The sequence below is a fragment of the Odontesthes bonariensis genome, chromosome 22, assembly GCF_027942865.1.
Source record: "Odontesthes bonariensis isolate fOdoBon6 chromosome 22, fOdoBon6.hap1, whole genome shotgun sequence".
Lineage (NCBI taxonomy): Eukaryota > Metazoa > Chordata > Actinopteri > Atheriniformes > Atherinopsidae > Odontesthes > Odontesthes bonariensis.
In genome coordinates, this window is record NC_134527.1 from 46,140 (window position 1) to 67,500 (window position 21,361).

Here is a 21,361-nt window from a genome sequence, read left to right on the forward strand (position 1 = left end):
TCTGTGAATGGTTCAGTCCAAAACATCAGTTCTTTCTGTGAATGGTTCAGTCCAAAACATCAGTTCTTTCTGTGAATGGTTCAGTCCAAAACATCAGTTCTTTCTGTGAATGGTTCAGTCCAAAACATCAGTTCTTTCTGTGAATGGTTCAGTCCAAAACATCAGTTCTTTCTGTGAATGGTTCAGTTCAAAACATCAGTTCTTTCTGTGAATGGTTCAGTCCAAAACATCAGTTCTTTCTGTGAATGGTTCAGTCCAAAACATCAGTTCTTTCTGTGAATGGTTCAGTCCAAAACATCAGCTCTTTCTGTGAATGGTTCAGTCCAAAACATCAGTTCTTTCTGTGAATGGTTCAGTCCAAAACATCAGTTCTTTCTGTGAATGGTTCAGTCCAAAACATCAGCTCTTTCTGTGAATGGTTCAGTCCAAAACATCAGTTCTTTCTGTGAATGGTTCAGTCCAAAACATCAGTTCTTTCTGTGAATGGTTCAGTCCAAAACATCAGTTCTTTCTGTGAATGGTTCAGTCCAAAACATCAGCTCTTTCTGTGAATGGTTCAGTCCAAAACATCAGTTCTTTCTGTGAATGGTTCAGTCCAAAACATCAGTTCTTTCTGTGAATGGTTCAGTCCAAAACATCAGCTCTTTCTGTGAATGGTTCAGTTCAAAACATCAGTTCTTTCTGTGAATGGTTCAGTCCAAAACATCAGTTCTTTCTGTGAATGGTTCAGTCCAAAACATCAGTTCTTTCTGTGAATGGTTCAGTCCAAAACATCAGTTCTTTCTGTGAATGGTTCAGTCCAAAACATCAGTTCTTTCTGTGAATGGTTCAGTCCAAAACATCCGTTCTTTCTGTGAATGGTTCAGTCCAAAACATCAGTTCTTTCTGTGAATGGTTCAGTCCAAAACATCAGTTCTTTCTGTGAATGGTTCAGTCCAAAACATCAGTTCTTTCTGTGAATGGTTCAGTCCAAAACATCAGTTCTTTCTGTGAATGGTTCAGTCCAAAACATCAGTTCTTTCTGTGAATGGTTCAGTCCAAAACATCAGCTCTTTCTGTGAATGGTTCAGTCCAAAACATCAGTTATTTCTGTGAATGGTTCAGTCCAAAACATCAGCTCTTTCTGTGAATGGTTCAGTCCAAAACATCAGTTCTTTCTGTGAATGGTTCAGTCCAAAACATCAGCTCTTTCTGTGAATGGTTCAGTCCAACAACATCAGTTCTTTCTGTGAATGGTTCAGTTCAAAACATCAGTTCTTTCTGTGAATGGTTCAGTCCAAAACATCAGTTCTTTCTGTGAATGGTTCAGTCCAACAACATCAGTTCTTTCTGTGAATGGTTCAGTCCAAAACATCAGCTCTTTCTGTGAATGGTTCAGTCCAAAACATCAGTTCTTTCTGTGAATGGTTCAGTCCAAAACATCAGTTCTTTCTGTGAATGGTTCAGTCCAAAACATCAGTTCTTTCTGTGAATGGTTCAGTCCAAAACATCAGTTCTTTCTGTGAATGGTTCAGTCCAAAACATCAGTTCTTTCTGTGAATGGTTCAGTCCAAAACATCAGTTCTTTCTGTGAATGGTTCAGTCTAAAACATCAGTTCTTTCTGTGAATGGTTCAGTCCAAAACATCAGTTCTTTCTGTGAATGGTTCAGTCTAAAACATCAGTTCTTTCTGTGAATGGTTCAGTCCAAAACATCAGCTCTTTCTGTGAATGGTTCAGTCCAAAACATCAGCTCTTTACACCCTCATGTTGTTATTCTGTTACAGGTGCATCACCCCCTGAATCCCAGAGGAATGGTATTTTCCAGCTCTGGGGAAGAAGCCGTCTCAGTCTGTTGCTTCTGATGCTCCTCTAACTCTTTTCAGATGGAAGAGGCACCAACAGTTGGTGTCATATCAACATGATGATCACAGATCGACTCATTCACCAACAGAGATCTGATATTCAGCTAAACACATTTAATACTTTGATGTTTCTGTTCAGTTAAAGATGATTTTTCTTAATATTTTGGTCCAGTCGGGTGGGTGGGGGGTGTTCTGTGTGGTTAAAAAAAGAAAAAGATCAATCTTATGTAACCTTACCGATAAGTCATTGTTTCTACTCGTTTCTTTTTCTCAATAAAAAGATTAAAAATAAAAAAAGAGATGATTTTTGGTTTTCTGGATTTTCTCCTTGTGTTTATTGATTTATTTAATTTGGGTGGTGGGAGCAGAGAGTCATTATGGGGTTTTAGGGGGGGTGCCTGAGGAGACCCTTAAACACAGAGTGGATCTGAGGCGGTTCTGACAGCTTTTAATGTTCGGCCCAGTTTGGATTGTAGAACTTTTACTGTGGAAAGCAAACAGAACTTTGGTGGGATCTGTGACGTATGTTGCATACACCGGTGTTTGTGTACTGAACCTGCTGAGTGTGTTCGTAGAAGAAGAACAGGAAGTAAAGAAAACAAGTTTGGTCACAGCCGTGTCTCCGTGCATATTTCGTGAACACAATATTACGGGATCCCTCAATCCCCCATTAACGGGAATCAATGGCTATGATCAGTCCTCCTGGAGGCTTTTGAACTTATGAACACTTCATAACCCTAACCTCAGTCACTTTACCACCATTAAAACTGCACTACTGAAGCTGCGCTGTTGTTGCTCTGCATACTGTGTATAGTTGTACACACCTTGTACATTTTATATTCATATATTTTTATTCTTTATTCTTATCATTATGTTACATGTTTGCACCTTTACGCCGCAGCATATTCCTACTCAGTGAACACTGTTCACTAACAATGGCAATAAAACTGATTCTGATTTTATTCTGAAAACCCAAACAGGAAGCGGCAGCGGGATGTGGTGACCAGCTTCCGGTCGCTGTGAAGCCGGAAGTCCACGTCAGAGTCTCAGAACTCTCAGCTGAACAGGACCCGAACGGAACCGTTAGAACCGTTGGAACCCGAACTTTGTTTCAACACTGAAACAAAATGGCGGACGACACCACGCGCAAAGCCGTGTCGCAGATCCCGCTGCTGAAGACGCACGCGGGGCCGCGGGACCGCGCACTGTGGCCGCAGCGGCTGAAGGAGGAGTACCAGGCGCTGATCCGGCACGTGGAGCAGAACAAGGCGGCGGACAACGACTGGTTCCGCCTGGAGTCCAACGCGGACGGCACGCGCTGGACCGGCGCGTGCTGGTTCGTCCACGAGCTGCTGCGCTACGAATTCCGGATGGAGTTCGACATCCCGGTGACGTACCCGGAAACGGCGCCGGAGGTGGCGCTGCCGGAGCTGGACGGCAAGACCGCCAAGATGTACCGCGGCGGCAAGATCTGCCTCACCGAGCACTTCGCGCCGCTGTGGGCGCGCAACGCGCCGCGCTTCGGGCTCGCGCACCTCATGGCGCTCGGCCTCGCGCCCTGGCTCGCGGTGGAGGTCCCGGACCTGATCAGCAAGGGGCTCGTGGTCCACAAGGAGCGGCCGCGGGAGGCGGCGGAATGACGTCACTTACGTCATCGACCGTGGGATCACTCAAACTGCCACGACATGGCTGATAATAAACGTGATGATGTCATAACGTGATTGATTCGACTTTTATTGGATTCAGAGGTGCTGACTCAGCAGAACAATGGGACCCAGAGTGAGCTGGGGGGACTGGTTCTGAGCTGGGGGGGCTGGTTCTGAGCTGGGGGGGCTGGTTCTGAGCTGGGGGGACTGGTTCTGAGCTGGGGGGACTGGTTCTGAGCTGGGGGGACTGGTTCTGAGCTGGGGGGACTGGTTCTGAGCTGGGGGGGCTGGTTCTGTAACAGACTGAAACTGGATTCAGATTCATCACAGTCAGTGTTCAGTCTGTTCTGACTTCATTTTTAGGAGCTGAAATGTCAGATTTTATGAAGAAAAGTAAAATGTTGAGGCCAGATTTCAGGATGAAATAAAGAGAAAATGAGCTTCAGTTTGATTTCTTTCACAAACTCTCTCTGCATGTGATCACTGCAGATGTGTAACGTCTGAACCTCTGGAGTCTGGGGAAGGTTTGGAGTTCTGGTTCAACACGGCAGCTCAGCTCACAGCAACGCCTTCACTCATTCAGCTTAAGTATCAGTGAAATAACGACAGATAATTCCTTATTCAGAGGCTGTATTACCTCTGACTTTCACCAAACTTATCGGGGAGCAGATGAACGTATTTTATGCCAGAAATAATGTCCAGCTTTAAAAAACCGAACTTCTCCTTTCAGGCGAGACACTACAGGTGAACAGGGGAATATTTTAAAATAACAGATATCATCATGAAACTTCCTCAGTTTATTACTTATACAAGTATGAAAAAAAAATGTATTTTTTAGAAATTTGTATGTTTAATTATGCAAATTCAGCATTATCTCATTAAATATGCGCACATTTGCATATATTTCCAGAAGATAGATCTGAACATGTGATAAAGCCAGGTACAAAATGCTTTTCTTATTTTGTTTACACACTAAATTAAAAGAAAGTTACAGAGGGGTTTCAGGATATCTGCTTTCATTTCCTAGGAAATCAAAATATACTGCCCAGAGCCTAAAAAACATCAATTTTCGCCATATTTTTTTATTATAATGTCACATAAATCAGGCCAGGAATGATTTATCAACAAATCCTTCTGTAAATATCTTCAGAATACTGCTAAGTATATAACTGGAAAGTTTGGTGTTCGCAGGTGCTCCATAGGCTGAGATATTGATACTGGCAAAATACAAAAAATGATTTTAAGAAAACGGCATTTAGAGATTTAAATAGAATTCATTTTGGTAATTTTGGCCGAAACGTACTGCCGCGAGTAAACAAAATGTACATTTTAATTTATGTTTTGAAATAACACATATTGAAGGAGTAGACTGGCCCAAAATCTAAAAATCACTGTTTTTGTCTCGCTTTAAGAAAACAAACTCGTGGAAGTTAAATCGGTCGCGTTTCGTCCTTTTGGCTTCAGTTTGTGTGTTTCTTCAGAGGCTTCCGGCTGATTGGCTGAGCTGGTAGAAGACAGGTGACCCACACCTGCGGAGTCACAGTTCAGCTACAGAAATCATTCAGGGCCCAGATATGTATAAACTTTATTTAAACAGGTGAGTTACAGGTCAGTCTTTATGTTGCTCCTCCTCCTCTCAGTATACTTGAATAAGCTCCGCCCACTCATCCGGAGGCCACACCCCGTTTTCCTGTACGTTGCTTGGAGACGACTTCCAGTCCCAGGTCCTCACCGGGACGCTCCAGGCGGGGCCGTAGTTCGCCGTCACGTAGTCGAGCGTCTCACAGGGAACGCGGACCTTCAGCTCGAGAAGCTCCGCCCAGCAGAGCGAGAAGCGAGGGAAGACGTACCTGAAAGCAAAAAAACCTTCAGATTAACGGGTCGATCGGGCTGATGTGGGCAGTCTGTTTATCATTCTTCTTCTTTAACTGCACCTAATGAACCCAAACACAGCTTCAGGGGTCCGGCTGCCTCTTCATGCTGTAAAATGTTCTTTAAAGATCCACTTCCATCGTTATTTCATCTACAAACATACATATTACTGTGGTCACCACTATGATTGAATGCATTGTGCATCGTTTCTGTCAAAAATATCGTCCTTGTCTCCTTGTTTCAAGCTGTTTTGTGTGAGCTAGAATTGGCCTGTGTGGCAAACGACTGGCTTTACCGGTTTTCCTCATGAATATCCGTGACGTGACAATAAGGCAGCTCTGACTGGTTTCTAAAACTAAACGTCACGGGGCACACCCCCTGGACCCCGGCTGAGCTGTGCCACTGCCAGCCCGCAGCGCGCTGTGTTTGAACTGTGCTGCGCTGCAACGATTGGCAATCATTGCTGTGAATTTGTGAAAGTTGGCGGATAAAATCATGTCTTCGCACCGCCTTACTCGCGTGAGTAAAAAAACGAGCGAATAGCTGAAGGGGCTAACCATGGCTGATATAAGCTGATATAAGCACCATGGCTGATATAAGCACCATGGCTGATATAAGCACCATGGCTGATATAAGCACCATGGCTGATATAAGCACCATGGCTGTTATAAGCACCATGGCTGATATAAGCACCATGGCTGATATAAGCACCATGGCTGATATAAGCACCATGGCTGATATAAGCTGATATAAGCACCATGGCTGATAAAAGCTGATATAAGCACCATGGCTGATAAAAGCTGATATAAGCACCATGGCTGATATAAGCACCATGGCTGATATAAGCACCATGGCTGATATAAGCACCATGGCTGATATAAGCACCATGGCTGATATAAGCTGATATAAGCACCATCCGGTGGTGCATTCAGCTCGAATAATTTCACCGCCTTCTCCAGGAGTTGCGTCTGGATGGCGGCCGCCTCCAGCGGCACCCCAGGCCCACCAGGACCCGGTTTGGTGACCTGCTCGGGAGGATCGGTGCCGCGATCTCTCGGCAGGACACCAGGCCGTGATTTCAGGTTTATTTATTTATTTAATTTAGTCAGGGACCATGTGCAAAGAACATTAATTACAAAGTAAAGAGATGACCTGCACCAGATTGTAGCTTAGAAGCTAATTTCCACCTGCAGTCCCATCTGCACGTCACAGACACGACTCCATTTCAGCCGCGGAGCGCCTGTCCATCAGGTTAGCTGTGGCCATACAAGGCTATGGGCGGGGCTTACGACCGAGTGACGGGTCAAAGTTTCGCCTTCTCTCACAGTGACGGGTCAAAGTTTCGCCTTCTCTCTCAGTGACGGGTCAAAGTTTCGCCTTCTCTCTCAGTGACGGGTCAAAGTTTCGCCTTCTCTCACAGTGACGGGTCAAAGTTTCGCCTTCTCTCTCAGTGACGGGTCAAAGTTTCGCCTTCTCTCACAGTGACGGGTCAAAGTTTCGCCTTCTCTCACAGTGACGGGTCAAAGTTTCGCCTTCTCTCACAGTGACGGGTCAAAGTTTCGCCTTCTCTCACAGTGACGGGTCAAAGTTTCGCCTTCTCTCACAGTGACGGGTCAAAGTTTCGCCTTCTCTCAGTGACGGGTCAAAGTTTCGCCTTCTCTCACAGTGACGGGTCAAAGTTTCGCCTTCTCTCACAGCGACGGGTCAAAGTTTCGCCTTCTCTCAGTGACGGATCAAAGTTTCGCCTTCTCTCACAGTGACGGGTCAAAGTTTCGCCTTCTCTCACAGTGACGGGTCAAAGTTTCGCCTTCTCTCTCAGTGACGGGTCAAAGTTTCGCCTTCTCTCACAGTGACGGGTCAAAGTTTCGCCTTCTCTCACAGTGACGGGTCAAAGTTTCGCCTTCTCTCACAGTGACGGGTCAAAGTTTCGCCTTCTCTCACAGTGACGGGTCAAAGTTTCGCCTTCTCTCACAGTGACGGATCAAAGTTTCGCCTTCTCTCACAGTGACGGGTCAAAGTTTCGCCTTCTCTCACAGTGACGGGTCAAAGTTTCGCCTTCTCTCACAGTGACGGGTCAAAGTTTCGCCTTCTCTCACAGTGACGGGTCAAAGTTTCGCCTTCTCTCACAGTGACGGGTCAAAGTTTCGCCTTCTCTCACAGTGACGGGTCAAAGTTTCGCCTTCTCTCTCAGTGACGGGTCAAAGTTTCGCCTTCTCTCTCAGTGACGGGTCAAAGTTTCGCCTTCTCTCACAGCGACGGGTCAAAGTTTCGCCTTCTCTCACAGTGACGGGTCAAAGTTTCGCCTTCTCTCTCAGTGACGGGTCAAAGTTTCGCCTTCTCTCTCAGTGACGGGTCAAAGTTTCGCCTTCTCTCACAGCGACGGGTCAAAGTTTCGCCTTCTCTCAGTGACGGATCAAAGTTTCGCCTTCTCTCACAGTGACGGGTCAAAGTTTCGCCTTCTCTCACAGTGACGGGTCAAAGTTTCGCCTTCTCTCTCAGTGACGGGTCAAAGTTTCGCCTTCTCTCACAGTGACGGGTCAAAGTTTCGCCTTCTCTCACAGTGACGGGTCAAAGTTTCGCCTTCTCTCACAGCGACGGGTCAAAGTTTCGCCTTCTCTCACAGTGACGGGTCAAAGTTTCGCCTTCTCTCAGTGACGGGTCAAAGTTTCGCCTTCTCTCAGTGACGGGTCAAAGTTTCGCCTTCTCTCAGTGACGGGTCAAAGTTTCGCCTTCTCTCACAGTGACGGGTCAAAGTTTCGCCTTCTCTCACAGTGACGGGTCAAAGTTTCGCCTTCTCTCTCAGTGACGGGTCAAAGTTTCGCCTTCTCTCACGCGCTCATTTGTCTGTCTCTGAGTGCGGTGACCCTTCAGTGACCAGTGCAGCCCAAGTAGGTCGAATTACACTTTGGCGCGGCGCATACTCATATGACTTGTTGTGACCTACCACATTTTAAAATGAGTGACACAAAAGTGGTTTCCAGCGAAAGTTGGCCTTTAAAATATTTTTTAATTCTTCTTTTTCCTCAAAAGTCACTTTGGATAAAAGTGTCTGCGATAAGCATGAATGTAAACGATGGATATGAGCCCATATACAGCGGTTCTGATGGTTCTGATGGTTCTGACCAGCCTCTCTGAACCGGGAGGAACCGGACCCAACGGCAGGAGGTCAAACGCATCACAAAGGTCGGGGTGATGCCATCTCCATGGCAACAGATCTGCAGCCCAGTCCCCGTCACATAATGATGATGTCACAGGAAACTGAGCACACCTGGCAGAACCGCGGGTCAGAACCGCGGGTCAGAACCGCGGGTCAGAACCGCGGGTCAGAACCGCGGGTCAGAACCGCGGGTCAGAGCTTCTTACTTGAACTTCCTGCCGCTCCTCGCCTGCGTCCCTCCGTTCCACAGCACGTCTCCGTCCTCGTAGAAGAAGAAGACGTCCAGCTTCACGTCGCCGCTCAGAAACGACAGCTCCAGGCTGTCCGCCACCTGCTCGCCAAACACAGACGCCGTCAGAGAGAAGCGACCAGAACCGGGTCAGAGAATCCGAACCGGGTCAGAGAAACCGAACCGGGTCAGAGTCACCGAACCGAGTCAGAGAATCCGAACCGGGTCAGAGAATCCGAACCGGGTCAGAGAATCCGAACCGGGTCAGAGCCACCGAACCGGGTCAGATAAACCGAACCGGTCAGAGACACCGAACCGGGTCCAAAAGCAGAAAGGTTCCCACCTTTCCAAACTTGTGTTTGAGCGACAGGCCGGCGTCTGCGAACGCTGCGATGATGTCAGACCTGAAGTCTGCGATGAAGACTCCGATGTCCACGTCCCGACTGTACGAGATGACGCCGCACTGCCGGAACCATCCTGCAGGGGGCGACAGTTCACAGACGGGTCACGGGGAGGAGCACCGGGCTTCCTCTTCCTGTTTCAGCACCAACAGACAGGAAGTTAGCTGGAAACATTCGTTTGTTACCCAAACAGGTTCCGCTGCTGAGCCAGAACGGGACGTCCAGGCCGGCGAGGGTCCGAGCGGCTAAATGAAGCAGCGCCTTCACTTTTCTCCGGAACTCGACGGCGGCGGCGGACGAGTCATCAGGGTAGAGCTGCGTTCAGGGACACAGGAAACGGGAAACTCAGTTTTCTGCCTCCTCAGGTTCTGGGAACTTTGGTTCCTGAAGGCGGAAACAAACCTGCAGGAAGTTCCTGGCGCCGTGGTGATGACACTCCAGGAAGCGGGCGCCTCGCTGCTGACCCACGAAGCGGGAAATGTTGCGTGGGACTCGAACATCGAGGCCGTCCAGGACGGTGAGAACCAGCTCCGGCCTGCAGGGAGACACGTGGACAGGTGATGATGTCAATTCCTGTTTAAAAACATCTCACCGATCATTCAGCGCCCCCCGGTGGCTCCCACCTGTCATACGCTCCGGCGTGGCGTCCGTAGTCCAGCAGCCGGAAGGGGGCGAAGCCGCGGTCCATGGTGGCTCTGAGGCGCAGCGCTCCGTGCCAGAGATAGTTCCCGCTGCGCTCGTACAGGAACACCACCTGAGCAGAGGAGTCACTGTGAGACCAGAACCAGAACCAGAACCAGACCACCTGAGCAGAGGAGTCACTGTGAGACCAGAACCAGAACCAGACCACCTGAGCAGAGGAGTCACTGTGAGACCAGAACCAGAACCAGAACCAGACCACCTGAGCAGAGGAGTCACTGTGAGACCAGAACCAGAACCAGAACCAGACCACCTGAGCAGAGGAGTCACTGTGAGACCAGAACCAGAACCAGAACCAGACCAGCTGAGCAGAGGAGTCACTGTGAGACCAGAACCAGAACCAGAACCAGACCAGCTGAGCAGAGGAGTCACTGTGAGACCAGAACCAGAACCAGAACCAGACCACCTGAGCAGAGGAGTCACTGTGAGACCAGAACCAGAAACAGAACCAGACCACCTGAGCAGAGGAGTCACTGTGAGACCAGAACCAGAACCAGACCAGCTGAGCAGAGGAGTCACTGTGAGACCAGAACCAGAACCAGAACCAGAACCAGACCACCTGAGCAGAGGAGTCACTGTGAGACCAGAACCAGAACCAGAACCAGACCACCTGAGCAGAGGAGTCACTGTGAGACCAGAACCAGAACCAGAACCAGAACCAGAACCAGACCAGCTGAACAGAGGAGTCACTGTGAGACCAGAACCAGAACCAGAACCAGAGCACCTGAGTAGAGGAGTCACTGTGAGACCAGAACCAGAACCAGACCAGCTGAGCAGAGGAGTCACTGTGAGACCAGAACCAGAACCAGAACCAGAACCAGACCACCTGAGCAGAGGAGTCACTGTGAGACCAGAACCAGAACCAGACCAGCTGAGCAGAGGAGTCACTGTGAGACCAGAACCAGAACCAGAACCAGACCACCTGAGCAGAGCAGAAGAGTCACTGTGAGACCAGAACCAGAACCAGAACCAGACCACCTGAGCAGAGGAGTCACTGTGAGACCAGAACCAGAACCAGAACCAGACCACCTGAGCAGAGGAGTCACTGTGAGACCAGAACCAGAACCAGAACCAGACCAGCTGAGCAGAGGACTCACTGTGAGACCAGAACCAGAACCAGAACCAGAACCAGAACCAGACCACCTGAGCAGAGGAGTCACTGTGAGACCAGAACCAGAACCAGAACCAGACCACCTGAGCAGAGGACTCACTGTGAGACCAGAACCAGAACCAGAACCAGACCACCTGAGCAGAGGACTCACTGTGAGCCCAGAACCAGAACCAGACCAGCTGAGCAGAGGACTCACTGTGAGACCAGAACCAGAATCAGACCACCTGAGCAGAGGAGTCACTGTGAGACCAGAACCAGAACCAGAACCAGACCAGCTGAGCAGAGGACTCACTGTGAGACCAGAACCAGAACCAGACCAGCTGAGCAGAGGAGTCACTGTGAGACCAGAACCAGAACCAGAACCAGACCAGCTGAGCAGAGGAGTCACTGTGAGACCAGAACCAGAACCAGACCAGCTGAGCAGAGGAGTCACTGTGAGACCAGAACCAGAACCAGAACCAGAACCAGACCACCTGAGCAGAGGAGTCACTGTGAGACCAGAACCAGAACCAGAACCAGACCACCTGAGCAGAGGACTCACTGTGAGACCAGAACCAGAACCAGAACCAGACCAGCTGAGCAGAGGAGTCACTGTGAGACCAGAACCAGAACCAGAACCAGAACCAGAACCAGACCAGCTGAACAGAGGAGTCACTGTGAGACCAGAACCAGAACCAGAACCAGAGCACCTGAGTAGAGGAGTCACTGTGAGACCAGAACCAGAACCAGACCAGCTGAGCAGAGGAGTCACTGTGAGACCAGAACCAGAACCAGAACCAGAACCAGACCACCTGAGCAGAGGAGTCACTGTGAGACCAGAACCAGAACCAGACCAGCTGAGCAGAGGAGTCACTGTGAGACCAGAACCAGAACCAGAACCAGACCACCTGAGCAGAGCAGAGGAGTCACTGTGAGACCAGAACCAGAACCAGAACCAGACCACCTGAGCAGAGGAGTCACTGTGAGACCAGAACCAGAACCAGAACCAGACCACCTGAGCAGAGGAGTCACTGTGAGACCAGAACCAGAACCAGAACCAGACCAGCTGAGCAGAGGACTCACTGTGAGACCAGAACCAGAACCAGAACCAGAACCAGAACCAGACCACCTGAGCAGAGGAGTCACTGTGAGACCAGAACCAGAACCAGAACCAGACCACCTGAGCAGAGGACTCACTGTGAGACCAGAACCAGAACCAGAACCAGACCACCTGAGCAGAGGACTCACTGTGAGCCCAGAACCAGAACCAGACCAGCTGAGCAGAGGACTCACTGTGAGACCAGAACCAGAATCAGACCACCTGAGCAGAGGAGTCACTGTGAGACCAGAACCAGAACCAGAACCAGACCACCTGAGCAGAGGAGTCACTGTGAGACCAGAACCAGAACCAGACCAGCTGAGCAGAGGAGTCACTGTGAGACCAGAACCAGAACCAGAACCAGACCAGCTGAGCAGAGGAGTCACTGTGAGACCAGAACCAGAACCAGAACCAGACCAGCTGAGTAGAGGAGTCACTGTGAGACCAGAACCAGAACCAGACCACCTGAGCAGAGGAGTCACTGTGAGACCAGAACCAGAACCAGAACCAGAACCAGACCACCTGAGCAGAGGAGTCACTGTGAGACCAGAACCAGAAACAGACCACCTGAGCAGAGGACTCACTGTGAGCCCAGAACCAGAACCAGACCAGCTGAACAGAGGAGTCACTGTGAGACCAGAACCAGAACCAGACCACCTGAGCAGAGGAGTCACTGTGAGACCAGAACCAGAACCAGAACCAGACCACCTGAGCAGAGGAGTCACTGTGAGACCAGAACCAGAACCAGACCAGCTGAGCAGAGGAGTCACTGTGAGACCAGAACCAGAACCAGAACCAGACCAGCTGAGCAGAGGAGTCACTGTGAGACCAGAACCAGAACCAGAACCAGACCAGCTGAGTAGAGGAGTCACTGTGAGACCAGAACCAGAACCAGACCACCTGAGCAGAGGAGTCACTGTGAGACCAGAACCAGAACCAGACCACCTGAGCAGAGGAGTCACTGTGAGACCAGAACCAGAACCAGAACCAGAACCAGACCACCTGAGCAGAGGAGTCACTGTGAGACCAGAACCAGAACCAGAACCAGACCACCTGAGCAGAGGAGTCACTGTGAGACCAGAACCAGAACCAGAACCAGACCACCTGAGCAGAGGAGTCACTGTGAGACCAGAACCAGAACCAGAACCAGACCAGCTGAGCAGAGGACTCACTGTGAGACCAGAACCAGAATCAGACCAGCTGAGCAGAGGAGTCACTGTGAGACCAGAACCAGAACCAGAACCAGAACCAGACCACCTGAGCAGAGGAGTCACTGTGAGACCAGAACCAGAACCAGAACCAGACCACCTGAGCAGAGGACTCACTGTGAGACCAGAACCAGAACCAGAACCAGACCACCTGAGCAGAGGACTCACTGTGAGCCCAGAACCAGAACCAGACCAGCTGAGCAGAGGACTCACTGTGAGACCAGAACCAGAACCAGACCAGCTGAGCAGAGGAGTCACTGTGAGACCAGAACCAGAACCAGAACCAGACCAGCTGAGCAGAGGAGTCACTGTGAGACCAGAACCAGAACCAGACCAGCTGAGTAGAGGAGTCACTGTGAGACCAGAACCAGAACCAGAACCAGACCACCTGAGCAGAGGAGTCACTGTGAGACCAGAACCAGAACCAGACCAGCTGAGCAGAGGAGTCACTGTGAGACCAGAACCAGAACCAGAACCAGACCAGCTGAGCAGAGGAGTCACTGTGAGACCAGAACCAGAACCAGAACCAGACCAGCTGAGTAGAGGAGTCACTGTGAGACCAGAACCAGAACCAGACCACCTGAGCAGAGGAGTCACTGTGAGACCAGAACCAGAACCAGAACCAGAACCAGACCACCTGAGCAGAGGAGTCACTGTGAGACCAGAACCAGAAACAGACCACCTGAGCAGAGGACTCACTGTGAGACCAGAACCAGAACCAGAACCAGACCACCTGAGCAGAGGAGTCACTGTGAGACCAGAACCAGAACCAGAACCAGACCACCTGAGCAGAGGAGTCACTGTGAGACCAGAACCAGAACCAGACCAGCTGAGCAGAGGAGTCACTGTGAGACCAGAACCAGAACCAGAACCAGACCAGCTGAGCAGAGGAGTCACTGTGAGACCAGAACCAGAACCAGACCAGCTGAGTAGAGGAGTCACTGTGAGACCAGAACCAGAACCAGACCACCTGAGCAGAGGAGTCACTGTGAGACCAGAACCAGAACCAGAACCAGAACCAGACCACCTGAGCAGAGGAGTCACTGTGAGACCAGAACCAGAAACAGACCACCTGAGCAGAGGACTCACTGTGAGCCCAGAACCAGAACCAGACCACCTGAGCAGAGGAGTCACTGTGAGACCAGAACCAGAACCAGACCAGCTGAGCAGAGGAATCACTGTGAGTCCAGAACCAGAACCAGACCAGCTGAGCAGAGGACTCACTGTGAGACCAGAACCAGAACCAGAACCAGACCACCTGAGCAGAGGACTCACTGTGAGCCCAGAACCAGAACCAGACCAGCTGAGCAGAGGAGTCACTGTGAGACCAGAACCAGAACTAGAACCAGAACCAGACCACCTGAGCAGAGGAGTCACTGTGAGACCAGAACCAGAACCAGACCAGCTGAGCAGAGGAGTCACTGTGAGACCAGAACCAGAACCAGAACCAGACCAGCTGAGCAGAGGACTCACTGTGAGACCAGAACCAGAACCAGACCAGCTGAGCAGAGGAGTCACTGTGAGACCAGAACCAGAACCAGAACCAGACCAGCTGAGCAGAGGAGTCACTGTGAGACCAGAACCAGAACCAGACCAGCTGAGCAGAGGAGTCACTGTGAGACCAGAACCAGAACCAGAACCAGACCAGCTGAGCAGAGGACTCACTGTGAGACCAGAACCAGAACCAGACCAGCTGAGCAGAGGACTCACTGTGAGCCCAGAACCAGACCAGCTGAGCAGAGGACTCACTGTGAGCCCAGAACGAGAAACAGAACCAGAACCAGACCACCTGAGCAGAGGAGTCACTGTGAGACCAGAACCAGAACCAGACCACCTGAGCAGAGGACTCACTGTGAGCCCAGAACCAGAACCAGACCAGCTGAGCAGAGGACTCACTGTGAGACCAGAACCAGAACCAGACCAGCTGAGCAGAGGACTCACTGTGAGACCAGAACCAGAACCAGAACCAGACCAGCTGAGCAGAGGAGTCACTGTGAGACCAGAACCAGAACACCAGGAACCAGACCACCATGAACCATCAGGAACCGGCCCACAGAAACCAAACCACCAGGAACCAGACCACTATGAACCATCAGGAACCGGTCCACAGAAACCAAACCATCAGGAACCAGACCACCAGGAACCAGACCACCAGGAACCAGACCACCAGGAACCAAACCACCAGGAACCATTAGGAACCATCAGGGGGACAGGAACCGGCCCACAAAAACCAGACCATCAGGAACCAGACCACCAGGAACCAAACAACCAGGAACCAAACCACCAGGAACCAGACCACCAGGAACCGGCCCACAGAAACCAAACCATCAGGAACCAGACCACCAGGAACCAAACCACTAAGAACCAAACCACCAGGAACCAGACCACCAGGAACCAAACCACAAGGAACGAGACCACCAGGAACGAGACCACCAGGAACGAGACCACCAGGAACGAGACCACCAGGAACCACCAGGAACCAGACCATCAGGAACCAGATCACCTCAGGGGGACAGGAACCGGCCCACAGGAACCAAACCATGGATGACCCCGCCCAGTGAACTGTGGCTCCACCCACACATCTAACCCCGCCCAGTGAACTGTGGCCCCACCCACACTTCTAACTCCGCCCAGTGAACTGAGGCTCTACCCACACATCTAACCCCGCCCAGTGAACTGAGGCTCCACCCACACATCTAACCCCGCCCAGTGAACTGAGGCTCCACCCACACATATAACCCCGCCCAGTGAACTGTGGCTCCACCCACACGTCTAACCCCGCCCAGTGAACTGAGGCTCCACCCACACATCAAACCCCGCCCAGTGAACTGAGGCTCTACCCACACATCTAACCCCGCCCAGTGAACTGAGGCTCTACCCACACATCTAACCCCATCCAGTGAACTGTGGCCACCAGAACCAGAACCAGAACCAGACCAGCTGAGCAGAGGACTCACTGTGAGACCAGAACCAGAACCAGACCAGCTGAGCAGAGGAATCACTGTGAGTCCAGAACCAGAACCAGACCAAATGAGCAGAGGACTCACTGTGAGACCAGAACCAGAACCAGAACCAGACCACCTGAGCAGAGGACTCACTGTGAGCCCAGAACCAGAACCAGACCAGCTGAGCAGAGGAGTCACTGTGAGACCAGAACCAGAACTAGAACCAGAACCAGACCACCTGAGCAGAGGAGTCACTGTGAGACCAGAACCAGAACCAGACCAGCTGAGCAGAGGAGTCACTGTGAGACCAGAACCAGAACCAGAACCAGACCAGCTGAGCAGAGGACTCACTGTGAGACCAGAACCAGAACCAGACCAGCTGAGCAGAGGAGTCACTGTGAGACCAGAACCAGAACCAGAACCAGACCAGCTGAGCAGAGGAGTCACTGTGAGACCAGAACCAGAACCAGACCAGCTGAGCAGAGGAGTCACTGTGAGACCAGAACCAGAACCAGAACCAGACCAGCTGAGCAGAGGACTCACTGTGAGACCAGAACCAGAACCAGACCAGCTGAGCAGAGGACTCACTGTGAGCCCAGAACCAGAACCAGACCAGCTGAGCAGAGGACTCACTGTGAGCCCAGAACGAGAAACAGAACCAGAACCAGACCACCTGAGCAGAGGAGTCACTGTGAGACCAGAACCAGAACCAGACCACCTGAGCAGAGGACTCACTGTGAGCCCAGAACCAGAACCAGACCAGCTGAGCAGAGGACTCACTGTGAGACCAGAACCAGAACCAGACCAGCTGAGCAGAGGACTCACTGTGAGACCAGAACCAGAACCAGAACCAGAACACCAGGAACCAGACCACCATGAACCATCAGGAACCGGCCCACAGAAACCAAACCACCAGGAACCAGACCACTATGAACCATCAGGAACCGGTCCACAGAAACCAAACCATCAGGAACCAGACCACCAGGAACCAGACCACCAGGAACCAGACCACCAGGAACCAAACCACCAGGAACCATTAGGAACCATCAGGGGGACAGGAACCGGCCCACAAAAACCAGACCATCAGGAACCAGACCACCAGGAACCAAACAACCAGGAACCAAACCACCAGGAACCAGACCACCAGGAACCGGCCCACAGAAACCAAACCATCAGGAACCAGACCACCAGGAACCAAACCACTAAGAACCAAACCACCAGGAACCAGACCACCAGGAACCAAACCACAAGGAACGAGACCACCAGGAACGAGACCACCAGGAACGAGACCACCAGGAACCACCAGGAACCAGACCATCAGGAACCAGATCACCTCAGGGGGACAGGAACCGGCCCACAGGAACCAAACCATGGATGACCCCGCCCAGTGAACTGTGGCTCCACCCACACATCTAACCCCGCCCAGTGAACTGTGGCCCCACCCACACTTCTAACTCCGCCCAGTGAACTGAGGCTCTACCCACACATCTAACCCCGCCCAGTGAACTGAGGCTCCACCCACACATCTAACCCCGCCCAGTGAACTGAGGCTCCACCCACACATATAACCCCGCCCAGTGAACTGTGGCTCCACCCACACATCTAACCCCGCCCAGTGAACTGAGGCTCCACCCACACATCTAACCCCGCCCAGTGAACTGTGGCTCCACCCACACGTCTAACCCCGCCCAGTGAACTGAGGCTCCACCCACACATCTAACCCCGCCCACTGAACTGTGGCTCCACCCACACATCTAACCCCGCCCAGTGAACTGAGGCTCTACCCACACATCTAACCCCATCCAGTGAACTGTGGCCACCAGAACCAGAACCAGAACCAGACCAGCTGAGCAGAGGACTCACTGTGAGACCAGAACCAGAACCAGACCAGCTGAGCAGAGGACTCACTGTGAGCCCAGAACCAGAACCAGACCAGCTGAGCAGAGGACTCACTGTGAGACCAGAACCAGAATCAGACCAGCTGAGCAGAGGAGTCACTGTGAGACCAGAACCAGAACCAGACCACCTGAGCAGAGGACTCACTGTGAGCCCAGAACCAGAACCAGACCAGCTGAGCAGAGGACTCACTGTGAGACCAGAACCAGAACCAGACCAGCTGAGCAGAGGACTCCAGATCACCAGGAACCAAAACCAGACCACCAGGAACCAAACCACCAGGATCCAGACCACCAAGAAACAGACCACCTGAGCAGAGGACTCACTGTGAGACCAGAACCAGAACCAGACCAGCTGAGCAGAGGACTCACTGTGAGCCCAGAACCAGAACCAGACCAGCTGAGCAGAGGACTCACTGTGAGACCAGAACCAGAACCAGACCAGCTGAGCAGAGGACTCACTGTGAGACCAGAACCAGAACACCAGGAACCAGACCACCATGAACCATCAGGAACCGGCCCACAGAAACCAAACCACCAGGAACCAGACCACTATGAACCATCAGGAACCGGTCCACAGAAACCAAACCATCAGGAACCAGACCACCAGGAACCAGACCACCAGGAACCAAACCACCAGGAACCATTAGGAACCATCAGGGGGACAGGAATCGGCCCACAAAAACCAGACCATCAGGAACCAGACCACCAGGAACCAAACAACCAGGAACCAAACCACCAGGAACCAGACCACCAGGAACCGGCCCACAGAAACCAAACCATCAGGAACCAGACCACCAGGAACCAAACCACTAAGAACCAAACCACCAGGAACCAGACCACCAGGAACCAAACCACAAGGGACGAGACCACCAGGAACGAGACCACCAGGAACGAGACCACCAGGAACCAGACCATCAGGAACCAAACCACAAGGAACGAGACCACCAGGAACGGGACCACCAGGAACCAGACCATCACGAACCAGACCACCAGGAACCAGACCACCAGGAACCGGCCCACCAGGAAACAGACCATCAGGAACCAGACGATCAGGAACCAAACCACTAGGAACCAGACCATCAGGAACCGGCCCACCAGGAAACAGACCACCAGGAACCATCAGGAACCGGCCCACAGAAACCAGACCATCAGGAACCAGACCATCAGGAACCGGCCCACCAGGAAACAGACCACCAGGAACCATCAGGAACCGGCCCACAGAAACCAGACCATCAGGAACCAGACCATCAGGAACCAATCCACCAGGAACCGGCCCACAGAAACCAGACCACCAGGAACCAGACCACCAGGAACCGTCAGGGGGATAGGAACCAGACCACCAGGAACCAGACCACCAGGAACCACCAGGAACCAGACCATCAGGAACCAGATCACCTCAGGGGGACAGGAACCGGCCCACAGGAACCAAACCATGGATGACCCCGCCCAGTGAACTGTGGCTCCACCCACAAATATATCCCCGCCCAGTGAACTGTGGCTCCACCCACACATATAACCCCGCCCAGTGAACTGTGGCTCCACCCACACGTCTAACCCCGCCCAGTGAACTGAGGCTCCACCCACACATCTAACTCCGCCCAGTGAACTGAGGCTCCACCCACACATCAAACCCCGCCCAGTGAACTGAGGCTCCACCCACACATCTAACCCCGCCCAGTGAACTGAGGCTCCACCCACACATCTAACTCCGCCCAGTGAACTGAGGCTCCACCCACACATCTAACCCCGTCCAGTGAACTGAGGCTCCACCCACACATCTAACCCCGCCCACTGAACTGTGGCCCCAACCACACATCAAACCCCGCCCAGTGAACTGAGGCTCCACCCACACATCAAACCCCGCCCAGTGAACTGAGGCTCCACCCACACATCTAACCCCGCCCAGTGAACTGAGGCTCCACCCACACATCTAACTCCGCCCAGTGAACTGAGGCTCCACCCACACATCTAACCCCGCCCAGTGAACTGTGGCCCCACCCACACATCTAACCCCGCCCAGTGAACTGAGGCTCCACCCACACATCAAACCCCGCCCAGTGAACTGAGGCTCCACCCACACATCTAACCCCGCCCAGTGAACTGTGGCCCCACCCACACTTCTAACCCCGCCCAGTGAACTGAGGCTCCACCCACACATCTAACCCCGTCCAGTGAACTGAGGCTCCACCCACACATCTAACCCCGCCCAGTGAACTGTGGCCCCACCCACACATCAAACCCCGCCCAGTGAACTGAGGCTCCACCCACACATAACCCCGCCCAGTGAACTGAGGCTCCACCCACACATCTAACCCCGCCCAGTGAACTGAGGCTCCACCCACACATCTAACCCCGCCCACTGAACTGTGGCTCCACCCACACATCTAACCCCGCCCAGTGAACTGAGGCTCTACCCACACATCTAACCCCGCCCAGTGAACTGAGGCTCCACCCACACATCTAACCCCGCCCACTGAACTGTGGCTCCACCCACACATCTAACCCCGCCCAGTGAACTGAGGCTCTACCCACACATCTAACCCCGCCCAGTGAACCGAGGCTCCACCCACACATCAAACCCCGCCCAGTGAACTGAGGCTCCACCCACACATCTAACCCCGCCCAGTGAACTGAGGCTCCACCCACACATCTAACCCCGCCCAGTGAACTGTGGCCCCACCCACACATCAAACCCCGCCCAGTGAACTGAGGCTCCACCCACACATCTAACCCCGCCCAGTGAACTGAGGCTCCACCCACACATCTAACCCCGCCCAGTGAACTGTGGCCCCACCCACACATCAAACCCCGCCCAGTGAACTGAGGCTCCACCCACACATCTAACCCCGCCCAGTGAACTGAGGCTCCACCCACACATCTAACCCCGTCCAGTGAACTGTGGCTCCACCCACACATCTAACCCCGCCCAGTGAACTGAGGCTCCACCCACACATAACCCCGCCCAGTGAACTGTGGCCCCACCCACACATCAAACCCCACCCAGTGAACTGAGGCTCTACCCACACATCTAACCCCGCCCAGTGAACTGAGGCTCCACCCACACATCTAACCCCGCCCAGTGAACTGAGGCTCCACCCACACATCTAACCCCGCCCACTGAACTGTGGCTCCACCCACACATCTAACCCCGCCCAGTGAACCGAGGCTCCACCCACACATCTAACCCCGCCCAGTGAACTGAGGCTCCAACCACACATCTAACCCCGCCCAGTGAACTGTGGCTCCACCCACACATCTAACCCCGCCCAGTGAA

General features: G+C 52.4%; 2 protein-coding genes across 5 annotated transcripts in view; one reads left to right on the plus strand and one right to left on the minus strand.

Moving 5' to 3' along the window:
- Positions 1-2,832: 2,832 nt before the first annotated feature.
- ufc1 (ubiquitin-fold modifier conjugating enzyme 1) lies at positions 2,833-3,564 on the plus strand. The gene has a single exon (XM_075455606.1). The coding sequence runs from the start codon at positions 2,971-2,973 to the stop codon at positions 3,481-3,483; it is 513 nt and encodes a 170-aa protein (XP_075311721.1). The 5' UTR covers positions 2,833-2,970; the 3' UTR covers positions 3,484-3,564.
- A 1,493-nt stretch (positions 3,565-5,057) lies between these two features.
- fktn (fukutin) overlaps positions 5,058-21,361 on the minus strand; it is an 18,368-nt gene continuing 2,064 nt past the window's right edge. For all 4 annotated transcript variants that reach the window (XM_075455388.1, XM_075455387.1, XM_075455386.1 and 1 more), the window contains exons 5-10: positions 9,772-9,902; positions 9,551-9,683; positions 9,334-9,463; positions 9,091-9,224; positions 8,725-8,849; positions 5,058-5,339 (exon numbers count right to left, since the gene is read on the minus strand). In XM_075455388.1, the coding sequence (XP_075311503.1) occupies positions 5,126-5,339; positions 8,725-8,849; positions 9,091-9,224; positions 9,334-9,463; positions 9,551-9,683; positions 9,772-9,902 (867 nt within the window). In that variant the 3' untranslated portion in view covers positions 5,058-5,125. The remainder of the gene's footprint in view (positions 5,340-8,724; positions 8,850-9,090; positions 9,225-9,333; positions 9,464-9,550; positions 9,684-9,771; positions 9,903-21,361) is intronic.